Raw genomic sequence first — 12,858 nt, forward strand, 5'->3', positions numbered from 1 at the left:
TATCATGATCACCAACCTCCTCACACCCAGCAACTTTCTCAAAATTATGTTATGACCAATGTATTGGCCTCCAAATTGCAATCAGTTCATGTAGAGCAGGGCTATTCAAATGGTGGCCCTGGGGCCAGATGCGGCCCTTGGACAGCAAGGTTCTAGCCCCCCACAAGCCCCTTGACCTTTTTCATCATTTAGAGATAAAAGTATGGGTTCCGTTATCATGCAGACACAGGACACGGGATGTTAAAATGCAGAAAATTACATCTAACAAATGCAAAACTTTCATGGGGAGGACCCCAGACCCTCCACTTCAATGAAGTCTTTTTTTCATTGACAGTCGGCAACCATAATACATACGTATAGTTCGGCCCCTTTACGGGGAGGAATTAGAAAAACTGGCCCTCATTGACATTTAATTGAATACCCCTGATGTAGAGTGTTAGTGCACAAGATTTGGTGAATATCCATCCACGGATGATCCACCTGTTCAAACGTTACTGTACAAACAAAACTGTAGCAGATGGACAGACTCACAAACTCACACGCTCACAAGACTCATGCTGGACAAACAGGACAAGCGGATACGGCTCCGGCCTGGTACCCACGGGCAGGCAGGCAGAGCATCATTATATTTGCGTAGGAGAACAAAATGTGAATATGACTATTCAGCCAGAATGAGATGCATGCTCAGCTTCACTGTATTCACTCATAGCACAACGTTGACAGTGTTTGAAATGTGACTAAGCACTCAACAATCTCCACGAAGGCATTTTAAAAATTGAATTTTAATAAAATAATTGCTTTTATTTTTTTCTGTCATATAGCAAAACTAGTAATCATCATGCTTTTATTTACACATAGCACACAATTGTTTATTGAACACTGTGCAACTTACAATCTGGAAGTTGACATCAACAACAAAACTCCTCAAACAATACTGGACTTGTTCACTTTTTTCAGACACCAGAAGTCATCATTAGAAAGGTTCTTTCTTTATTTTTTTTAATAGATTTTCTGATCACATATATTCAAAGGAAAAATATTTTCTCTTTGACTGTTTTTTTTTGTATTCTTTTTTTTAAAAGATGCAAGTACAGACACACGTGCAAACTCTATCCTCCCTCCCGTTCTCCTCTCTCACCTACTTCTCCCCTCCATATTTTACATGTTTTTTTTTTTTTTACTTTTGATCATGGGAACAAGATTCCTGCACTTGTTGGCAAAATGAGAATGTAAACAGAAGTCTCGTAATGGGATTTGATGGCAGGAGATGTGTTTTTAAGATCTTAAGATCTTAGATTCATCGCATTACGTCATGAGGCATGATTATTCCTGTATTAAGGTGCGCTTTCATTTGGCCTATGAGAGTGGACGAGAGCCAAAGAAGTCAATGAGTTGATAATTAACAAATGCATCAAAATAACAGAAACATTTCATATAACAAAGTACAAAGTTTCAAGATTTCATGTTCATAGACGCATTGACCATCAATTGAAAATATTTCATATGGACAATGCTCCTTTTTTTACACACTGCTTAGGTCATTGTCTTTTACGTAAGAATACGTAGGTACACACTCTACGTAGAACCTGAATTCCTAGAGGGTTTCATTGTAATTTTTGCAACACATTACAACAGAAGGCTATTTCAACAGCAAATCTGTTTGAAATAACGAAACCCCCTCCCCCCTCCCCAAAAGGCAGTTTTGTGTAAAAATCTATGTTTTTACTTTAAAAAAATGTGATACCCTGGGTATGGACATTTGGGAAGAAGTATCACATTTTTTGTCAATGAAGATGAACCCCCCACCAACTCCATCTCAATGCAGATCAGGGTAAGTCTATGGTGTTACAAAATGTGATACTTTGGTCACGAACTTTTGGTCAGTACTGTATCACATTTTGTCAATGGAGATGAAACTCTATGAATAAGTGTGTGTCTGTAAACAAATGTCAGTGACACTTTAGTTGATACGTATGGCATGACAGTCTCATAACACTGTTATAACACAGCCAAGGAGGTGGCATACACATTATGGCAACGCCATGAACATTTTATGAATGTTGCCATTCAGTGGCATTCAGTAAAGACAGGCCAAGCGATGTCAACTTTTCATGACCATAAAACGTTAATGACCTTGACACAATGTCAATGACTCATTGATGACTGTGTCGTGACACTGTTTTGACACTGTGATGTCATGCGTATGACGGTGGCGGCAAGTAAAGTGTAACACAAATGTATGCTAAGACTGAGTGTGCAAGGGAGCGAGAGTCATCCCAAGGTGAACACGCTCCTACTCTTGCAGATGCTGGTGCATACAGCGTACACTGTAAAAAACGTGAAGGTTCCTGAAAGAACCTTCCGGTTGTATTGTAGGGGACCCTAAACGTTGCCTGAGGAACCCTAAAAGGTCTCTGTAGAGTCCTAAAGTTTTGACCCCAAAAGTTTCTTAGAGAACCTTTTGAGGTTCTTCCACAGAAGCAGTCGAAAGGTGCCTCAAAAGAAGCTATGGGTGCCTGGATTCTCTGAGGAATCGTCAAGAAAGCCCCGGGCTCTTCCAAGAAGCCATCTGTCACATATAGGTTTCTCTGAGAAATGTTGGGTTCCTCACGGAACTTTTAGGGTGTCATCCACAGTCGCAAACTGAAGGCTCTTCAGGGAACTTTTTTTTTTTTTACAGCAAAGCATTCTCTCACCAAAGGAATGTGTAAACTGTGAGAGAAGGCTAATGTTCGTAAAAGAGGATTCAAAATGCGAGTGACATCTCCTGTCCTGAATACATCATTGTTTTTTTTTTCTTGTTCTTAAAAACATTAGAGGCTAAAATAATGAATGACACCACCATAACAAGACCAAAGGTTAAAAAAATTAATTAAATTAATAAATAAGTCAGTATATCCTTAATCTCCCCTTCTTGCCCCCCTCTTACCAAACTCTGGTCCCCTCAATTGGCCTAGATTGCACTTAAAAGATTCGGCGGTGAAAGTACATCTTTTCAATAAAGTTCTCCAGCTCTTCGTCACTGTCCTGTGTTTCCCCCACTCCGTCGTTGTCATAGTCTTGGGGGTAGAAGCGCGAGCTGGCCAAGGAGGGTCTCCGGTTGGCCAGGGGGTTCTGCTGGGGGGGCTTTGGCACGGGGGGCAAGGGGTAGTAGGTCCGCGGGTGGGGCAGGATATAGTTGGGAATGTAAGGGGGTGCGGGGGGTGCCAGAGACATCATCTTCCAGCTCTGCCCCCCTTTCCCTTTCCCCTTGGCCCCCTTCATCTTGCCCATGTTCCTCCGCTTGGGAGGCTTCATGCCGTAGTCCATGGAGTCCTCAAAGTCATAGTCGTACGCAAACGGCGGCTTGCTGTACAGACGGGGTTTGGGAGGGGGGAAGTACACCGGGTAGTAGGCGCGATATGGCTTTTGGTAGTACGGGTAGGACGGGTAGGCCATGAACTGCTTGGCGGGCTTGAACCAATAGTCCTGCTTGAAGGCTCTGGACTTGCCCTTCTCCTTGTACCACTTGTTCTTGTAGGGCTTGGCGCTCTTCATGGGCTTGGAGAGTTTTTTCGGCGGGGGTGCGGGGGCGAACAGCGGGCCAGCGAGGGCCGGCGAGGGGGCTGCCGGAGCGTACTTGTAGAGCACGGGAGAGCTGCTCTGCGGCCGGGCGGGCGCCACCAGGGGCCGGTAGCGCGGAGCACTGACGGCCGGCGGCACCTGCACCGCGGCGTCCATCTTCCTCCTCTTCTTCTCCTCCACGTTACTGATGATCTCCACCACATCGTCGGCCGGCAGGTGCAGCTTGCTGTGGAGTGGGAGAGAAAGAGAGACATTGAGGGAGAGATATTGTGGTTGTGTGGTTGTGTGGTTGATTAGTGTAAATCCAATAGCCTGATTGATTAGTGTAAATCCAATAGATTGATTATGGGTATTGTTCCACCAGTGGCACACTGTGGTACTACACTTTCACGACATTACACATTTTCATAACAGCTAATTTATAACAAGTGCCTTGTCTTAAGAGTTAACTGTACATTTGTGTGTTTTGTCCGGACTAAAAACACAGAGGAACCTATCAGATGAACCTCTCAGAGGAAGTTATACATGACAAATTGATTTGGGAGAACCCTGAGGTTTCCTGGAGGTTCTTCAGAGAACCCAGGAACCCAAAGGTTCTTTGTGAAAGCCTTCTTGCAAATCCCTTTTTGTCAAGTGTGTTGGAGAAGAAATCCAGGGTCATCAGTTTTGGGGAAAAAAGCTCCTGCACACTGTTCTCATTCACCCAATGTCAAATTGTTTGAGGAAGGTCACTAAACAAACTTGCCTATGAAGACAGTGTGTCAGAGCTTTTTTTCATTTTCTCTAAAGAACTTTTAGGGCCTCTGCACACTAGCTCCGACAGCACGGTGGAGCACTATCAGTTTCGAAAATTTTGATTACCCCCTGCACACTGATGCAGATGTTCTATAAACAAGGAATGGTCAATTTCATCACAACAGAGTATGGGCAAACAAAGGGCAGCTCCAACAAAATAGAAATCTGGCGTAATCGGCAGCCGACATCAATTCCGCCGGAAATGACCTCAGGCCGGAATCTAACCCGAGTCCATCGGCGTGATAGTGCAGTGCCCTACCGCTTGACCCAGGATTTCCCAAACTGGGGTGCGTGCACGACCTGCTACAAGGGGTGTGTGCAAGTTGAATAGAGCATTGGCTGAGATGTGGGTTTTTATACAAAAATTAAGGAACATTACATAGTTTGTAATTGTTTTTGGTGAATTGTATGCTGGAAGGGTCCAGCTGAAGTGTCATTTATAACTCCTAGACTTGTCATGCAACAAGTTCCATTGTAATGATCTAATGGTCTATTGGCAATGAGGATTGCCCAAAAATGTGTGGCTGTGCAACATTTGCTTAGGGGGTGCACGAACCACATTGAAATGTAAAAAGGGGTGCGCGGGGAAAGAGTTTGGGAACCGCTGGCTTGAACCACGGAAGGGCCGGAACCTTCAAATAATCTTAGCAGTGTACCTGGAGATCTCGATGAGCCTGTCGATGGTCTCCAGCTCCACGTCACCGCCGTCCATGTCCATGTCCAAGTCCCCGAAGATGTCATCGCTGTCGTTCTCCACCTCATTGGAGCGCTTGTCTTCCAGCCCGCCCAGCACGCTGGCCTTCTGCCGCTGCTTCATGTAGGACGTCTGCTGCTGTTTGTTCGCTGTCTTGCGGTCCATGTACTGTATGAGCATGTCCGACGCGATGCCCGCCAAACGCTGCTCCTCCTCGCGGGCCGCCTCGGCTTCGGCCTGCTGTCGCCTCATCTCCTCCAACTCCGCCCGAGCTCTCGCCTCCTCGGCGCCCTGCCTGCTCAGCATCCGCGCCTCCTCCTCCTCCATCTCCTCCTGCCCGGGCACGTCAAAGTCGTCCATGAAGTTGCGCTCGTAGGCGGGTGGTGGCAGCGCGAGTGGTGCTAGGACGCCGGTGCTGGTGGTTCCAGTGGTGGCGCCGGTGGCGGAGGGCGACTTACTGGCCGCCTCGTGCCACTTGATCTTCTTGGTGGCCTGGGCCAGCTGCTGGTTGTATGCCTTGTAGCCCTTGAGCGGCGGAAGAATCTCGTTGTCCTGGAGACCCAGGTCGATGTTCTGGAAGTAGCCTCGCGTCTCGCGCTGCAGTAGCGGCTTGCTATTGCCAGCGATGGTGTCGATGTGGCCCACCTCCCCGACGGGTGCCGGTGGTGCCAAGCTGGGGCTGGATGGTTGCACCACCTCCTCCTCCACGGCATCGTCTACCTCCTCCTTCTCCTCCTCCTCCTCTCTCTTGTCCTCCTCCCCCTCCCCCTGGTTGATGGAGGAATGTTGATCTCTCTCCTCCTCCCCCTGCTCTCCCTCATCCATCCTCGCTCCGTAATCCACCAGCTGACGAGCAGCCCGGCTCACCTCCTCCCTCAGTTTCTCCACCTCCTCCTCCACCTCCTCCTCCGTCTGGTCTTCACTGTATTCCACCTCTCCTCCAGCCCCCTCAGCATCATCGTCCAGCCCCCGCTCAACAACTCCCCTCTCACCCTCCTCCCCCTTCCCTTCCTCCCTCACCTCTTCCTCCTCCTCCACTTCCTCCACCACCTCCTTCCTGGGCTGGTCCATGGAGTCCACCAGGGCAACGGCCAGTGCCCAGGCCGCGCTGCTGGCGTCCGCAGGGGAGGAGGGCAGTGCTCTCTCCTCAGAGGTGTCCGGGACGATGCGCGCAGGGTCCTCCCTGCGGTGTGTGCGGGCAGAGCCGTGGTCGACTCTGGACACCAGCGCTACCGCAGCAGCCACTGCCCCCTGTGGACGGATAGAGTCATGACGGGCGGCAGGGGGGCTGGAGCCGGAGGGGGGGAGGACGGCGGCAAGGGACAGTTGGGGGTACACGGAGAGGAGCGTAAACAGCAGAAGACGTGAGGAGATGGTGAGGCGGCGGTGGCACCTGGTCATGACAGAGCAGAGCAGGACGGATGGGGCCACAGGCAGAGGGGACCGACCCGGCGAGCACCTGACAACGGGGAGAGGAGAAAACACACACATCCAGCACACCACAAACGCATGTGCAAGCACACACGCGCGCACACACACATTCACACGTTCACACGCACACGCCACACACACACGCGCCACACCACACATGGCGCGCGCGCACATACACACACACATACACACACACAGACACACACACTGTTATTCTTTCGTTTGCTTTTTCATTGTGTATGTTGGGTATTACTGAATAGAGTTCTTGTAAGCTAATCATCATGAATTAGGAGCAAAAAATATACGTAATAATAATAATAATAATAATAATAATGATAACAATAACAATAATAATAATAATGAGCAGTATCATGATTGATTGCCCCTCGATGAAATATCCACGCGCGATTTTGTCTTTGTTTTTTCCGCCGACTTCACTTAAGGGAATGAAAGGGCTTTGTTGCAGTTTGGAGAGACGCTGAGATTTACAGGCTGCGAAATCAATATCCCATTTACGACTGATGACTTGCCCATGATATGTCTTATATCTTGAGTGTCAGAGGAAGGCAAAGCCTGTGCTATTTGTCTTGTTGAAGAGGTAAAAGCCAGGTTATAACCGTCCACTGTGTTGCTCTAATGGAACAGGAGAGGGGAGCCGTGGGAGCACGGTCAGATGAAGTGTAGCCTATTTATTATATCGTGACAAATCAGAGAATTTTGGAAACAGAATGAATAATCGGCCGCTGTCTTGCCAGCCAAATACATTATTGTGTGCTTTGTTCTCCTGGGCACGGAGAGTCACGGGCGTTAAATTTACCAGCCGATAACCTGTGCGTAAAACATCAAACCAACACGGTCCTTTTGAAAAGGACAGAATTCCTTTGCACAGCCCTCCACTGCGCTTCAACGTCCATTCATAAATAACTTTGGCCAGCCTCCCTTACACATCTACAACCGTTTGCTAAGGCATGCGACTTTATATGAATGAACAAACTGTAGAGCTCGTCAATTGCCAATTTGGAGCGCTATCGGACGTATTGGTATATTTTAAGATACCTTCCCATTAGACCCATACATTTATGAAGAACTGAACAGCCCAAAGCTTAATAAGGCATGCTTCGATATACTCACCTTGAATCCGGGGGAAGGAAGTAGAATTGAAGTAACTTTGCTTCTCTCCTTTCTTATTGCGCAACCATGGATGAGAAATGAGATGACATTAGGGTACGATCCGTTTTAAAACGATGTTAAAGAGTTTGTTTCTTGCTCAAATAGAAAAAACGTATGAGTTACAGCCGTGTGATGTCACAGGTAGGATGATGGTGCTTCGTCTACTGTAGGTTTTCCTCGATGTTTTTTTCTTTTTTTTCTTCTGAAGACAGCAACTTCAAAATATATTTATATATCTGGACACGTCTGCCCATGTGATCCACAAGTCATCGCAGCGTCGCTGACGTCATGTCTTCCATTGATAAGATTTTTTTGTGCGTCTTGACTGAACTCCGGCGATAGGCTACGGCGGGGTAATGAATGACTGGAAAAGGCATGAATGAAATCGTAGTCTGTTCATTCAGGAACGGGTGGCAGGCACAGCGCTGTCAGAAGCAGAGACTGATAATTGGCCATTCTCTCAGTTTCAATTAGACTATTATAGGCGCTACATTCATGAATATTTTCGTGTTATTTTGGAATAAATCGTGACGTAGATTTTTTTTTTGGCTGGGGGGGGGGGGTTGTTGTAACCCGGCCCATCCATTCCCCCTTCTCCCCACATACCCTGGTGATGCCCGCATTTAGGATATCACTCGTCATTTCATTGGAGAGAAGCCGGCTTGCCGAAGCCGTCGTGACGCAAGCTGTTCAGCTTCAGTGCTTCGTTCCCGCTCAATTTGCTTGGCTCGTTCAATTTTACGCTCATTGTGTCGTTCTGTCGTTGACTAGCGCCCATTTGTCTCACGCCTGTCAGATTTAAACGGACCCCTGGCCCAAATGCTATTTGGAGGAGATCTTGGTCCGAGAGCACATGGTGTGCCTGTATGAACACGTGGAGGCTGCGCTGGGACGCAAGCCACAAGCACAAAGACGACCATACGGGTACTTTGATCTATTTATGTGAATGTTGCCCATGCCCAAAGTTATGAAATTGTTGAATTTTGGTAGATGGCCATAGTCTAACCACAGGATACTTGGCGATCATTACGAGGATTAATTGGTTGATTTATTGATTTATGTATGACTAGACTATAAGTTCATTCAGATTTATTTATCCATGCCTGCATTTCATTCATTCCTACAAACAAACCCTCACAGACTACCATCATATGTTTAGCCTGTAGGCACAGGAAGTCCCTCAGTGTTCTAATAAAATATAAGGTAACACTTCCAAATAAGGGGCCATAATTAACAGTAAAGTAGCTACAACCTAATACTTAAGTAAGGGTTAATAATCATTACTTAATGCCACATTAGACACATATTAATTGTTATTAATGCACATGTTGAACATTAGTAAGCAGTTACTTAACTATTAGATAACTATTACCTTATGTTACAAGTTAATAGCATATTATTATTTAACTAATAGATAAGTAAGGGCACAGTTAATAGTTAAGTAGCTATCAGGTCATACTTAACTAAGGACCAAAATGAACACTTACATAATACAAAAGTAAGGCATAACTAATGGTTAATTAATACTTAAATATTGGGTTTTGGGACCCTTATATTAGAGTTGGCTGAGGATAACTAATGGTTAATTAATAGATAGATATTGTTGTTTGGGACCCTTATATTAGAGTTGGCTGCGGATAACTAATGGTTAATTAATCGATAGATATTGGTGTTTGGGACCCTTATAATAGAGTTGGCCTAATAGTTAATTAATTAATCTACTGTGACATCTAGTTTTCAGTCGTTCAAATCACTGTAATAGTGGCAACAGGAGCCATTATATAGCAAGGATTAGACGTACACTTCTCAATGATGGTGGGGTGATGAGATGTAATTTTTTCATGTACCACTTATTAGTTTTAATGGTAAAAACCCTGCAATAAATGCAGAACATTATGAAGAGTAATAGTTTTGAAGCGAGACTAAATTATTCCTCTGTGATAATTAGGTTAATGTTTGAGAATATTAGCTCCAAGAAGAGCAGTGCATGATGGGTACGCAATCTACAGACAACAATATTTCGGTATTATTTAATCATTAGATATGCCTTGCTTTTGTATTAAGTAAGTGTTAATTAAGGTCCTTAGTTAAGTATGACCTAATAGCTACTTAACTATTAACTGTACCTAATCTAATGATTAAATAATACCGAAATATTGTTGTCTGTAGATTGCGTACCCATCATGCACTGCACTTCTTGGAGCTAATATTCTCAAACATTAACTTAATTATCACAAAGGAATGGTTTAGTTTTGCTTCAAAAATATTACTCTTCATAATGTTCTGCATTTATTGTAGGGTTTTTACCATTAAAATTAGTAAATGGTACATGAAAAATTACATCTCATCATCCCACCATCATTGAGAAGTGTACGTCCAATCCTTGCTATATAATCGCTCCTGTTGCAACTATTACAGTGATTTGAACGAGTGAAAACTAGATGTCACAGTAGATTAATTAATTAACTATTAGGTATGCTCAGCCAACTCTATTATAAGGGTCCCAAACACCAATATCTATCGATTAATTAACCATTAGCTATCCGCAGCCAACTCTAATATAAGGGACCCAAACAACAATATCTATCTATTAATTAACCATTAGTTATCCTCAGCCAACTCTAATATATGCATTAATAACAATTAATATGTGTCTAATGTGGCATTAAGTAATGATTATTAATCCTTACTTAAGTATTAGGTTGTAACTACTTTACTGTTAATTATGGCCCCTTATTTGGAAGTGTTACCAAATATATTTTTTTACATCACTGATTTATATATACTGTAGACCTATATTATTGAACAGAGTCATAACATGGTTCACAGTAACATTTCACTGGCACAGATGAGCATAATTCACTCAAGCTTTTTCACGCTACTTATGAATTCATCCAAAGAATTTACCCATTTTAATTGAAAGGAATTATTTTCATGTGGGAGTGGAAGCAAAGAGGATTTCGCCCACTGGATGATTTGTACACAGTTCATTCAGCATATGGTGTTTATTTAACACTTCAGTGCTAAATTTGACTCTCTAAATGTTGAATTGACAATACAAAAATGCAGTCCACAAATGGGTACGAAACAAAACATGCTTCCAGGTTTAGTCTCAGTGTGGGTGGAATGTGGAAGACTTTTATATACAGTGTATAAAACCTCGCTCTGTGGAATAAAGAAACGACTGCTGTAGTGCTTTTTGGTAGCCAGGCCGTGCCCTCCTAGTGACGCAACACTTTTCAGCGTTGCTACTAGTCAGGTCAAGAGCAATGCAAGTACATACTTTCTGAACTCAGGAGAACGTGGGAACTCCACCCATTTTGTCGGGAAGCAATCAACTTTGAGCAGCTCCAATGACCCTGGGTAGAGGCGTGTTCAAAGCAGTGACGTGGTTTAAGCAGAGACGAGACAAGACGAGAGTTGGTCTTTCAATCTGGGGGTTGCAGGTTCGAATCCCCCCTGACCTCTCCCTACATCTCCATCCATGGCTGAAGTGCCCTTGAGCAACACACCTAACCCCACATTGCTCCAGGGACTGTAACCAATACCCTGACAAACAATAACTGTAAGTCGCTTTTAAGAAATTGAGAGCGTCAGCTAAGTGAAATGTAATGTAATGTAATGTTCCATTGGGACTAAGAAATTGTTTGGTTTAAACTTCGGCACAGTTTTTTCTGGCCGTGACCAGTAGCAAACCAAGGGAGGTGGGTCAACCATGCCGTTGCTCTAGGTCAGACCAAGTCTCGACGAGATGTGAAAGTCGATGATAATCAGGCGAGTGCTTTGGTGCAGTATCCATTTGCCTGAATTGTAGTGGTAGTGTAGCTTGCTTCACACCTGTGCGCGACATAAAATTCTGTGTCATCCTATCGTTTAAATCCCCTTTGTCCCCCAACACCAATGTCATTTCTGCTGGTGATCAGGGAGAAGAGAAGACTGTGACTTTTACCAAACAGACAATTGCACTGTGTCACCATCATCAGCAGTATTGACCTGGTCGGTGAGTCTTATGATGAAACATCATCAACAACAACAACACACGCGCACACACACACACACACACACACACACACACACACACACACACACACACACACACACACACACACAGACACACACACACACGCGCGCGCGCGCACGTACACACACATACACGTGGGCTGTGTGTGTGTGTGTGTGTGTGTGTGTGTGTGTGTGTGTGTGTGTGTCTGTGTACGTGCGTGTATGAGTCACTTTAAACAACACGGCACATATTAGGGCCCATTTTACGACCCATTTGGGGCTCAGCACTCGGCCAATTTTCATTCTGTGGCAGCCGTTCGATCCCAGTGGACAGCTAACACTGAGAGTCCTTTCTGCCTGCTTTGGCCATCAGGCACGAACTGTACAGTACAGTTTGTTTGGGTAGCTCTCTCTCCTTCTCTCTCTCCCTCTCTCTCTCCTTCTCTCTCTCTCTCTCTCTCCCTCTCTCTCTCTCTCTCTCTCTCTCAGCCTTTGTCTCTGCAGTGCGTTCTCTTCCACCTCCCACATCTGCCGTTGTTTAGCTGCAAATGCTCTCTTTCTCTCTCTCTCTCTCTCCCTCTCTCTCTCTCTCTTGCCTCCTCTGCTCCCCCTCCCTCCCTCACTCCCTCTCTCTCCTCCATTCGCCAACCACTCACCCACCACCACCTCCTCCACCTCCTCCTCCTCCTCCTCCCTGGCTGCGTGGCTGTGTGGAGGCAGCCGGGGGGCAGCGTCAGATATAATAGCTTGGCATTATCGCCTGCCACTCAGTATTAGGCCTGCCTCGACCCCTTACCTGCCTGCCTGCCTGCCTGCCTGCCTCGACCCCTTACCTGCCTGCCTGCCTGGCTGCCTGCCTGCCTGCCTGGCTGCCTCGACCCCTTACCTGCCTGCCTGCCTGCCTGGCTGCCTGCCTGCCTGCCTGCCTCGACCCCTTACCTGCCTGCCTCCCTGGCTGCCTGCCTGCCTCGACCCCTTACCTGCCTGGCTGCCTGCCTGCCTGCCTCGACCCCTTACCTGCCTGCCTCCCTGCCTGCCTGCCTGCCTCGACCCCTTACCTGCCTGCCTACTTGCCTGCCTGCCTGCCTGCCTCGACCCCTTACCTGCCTGCCTGCCTGCCTGCCAGCCTGTCTGCCTGCCTGCCTGCCCGTCTGCCTGCCTGCCTGACTGCCTGCCTGGCTGCCTCGACCCCTTACCTGCCT

The 12,858-nt window shown here is 46.2% G+C and overlaps 1 protein-coding gene across 1 annotated transcript; it reads right to left on the bottom strand.

Annotated features, from left to right (window-relative positions):
• Positions 1 to 2,964: 2,964 nt before the first annotated feature.
• si:dkey-175g6.2 (neurosecretory protein VGF) lies at positions 2,965 to 7,944 on the bottom strand. The gene is made up of 5 exons (XM_063204215.1): positions 7,940 to 7,944; positions 6,092 to 6,512; positions 5,489 to 5,698; positions 5,016 to 5,422; positions 2,965 to 3,790 (listed from the first exon to the last, which is right to left on the bottom strand). The coding sequence occupies exons 1-5, from the start codon at positions 7,942 to 7,944 to the stop codon at positions 2,965 to 2,967; spliced, it is 1,869 nt and encodes a 622-aa protein (XP_063060285.1).
• Between the last annotated feature and the right edge of the window lie 4,914 nt (positions 7,945 to 12,858).

Source organism: Engraulis encrasicolus, chromosome 7 (assembly GCF_034702125.1).
Source record: "Engraulis encrasicolus isolate BLACKSEA-1 chromosome 7, IST_EnEncr_1.0, whole genome shotgun sequence".
NCBI classification, from domain to species: Eukaryota; Metazoa; Chordata; class Actinopteri; order Clupeiformes; family Engraulidae; genus Engraulis; species Engraulis encrasicolus.

Bases quoted from the DNA above. Each gene is read 5' to 3' on its own strand.
- si:dkey-175g6.2 (XM_063204215.1), bottom strand. The intron at 5,423-5,488 runs GCCACCACTGGA...CCCGCCTACGAG, and splicing joins AGTCGCCCTCCGCCACCGGC to CGCAACTTCATGGACGACTT. The intron at 3,791-5,015 runs GTACACTGCTAA...CCCACTCCACAG, and splicing joins AGGCTCATCGAGATCTCCAG to CAAGCTGCACCTGCCGGCCG.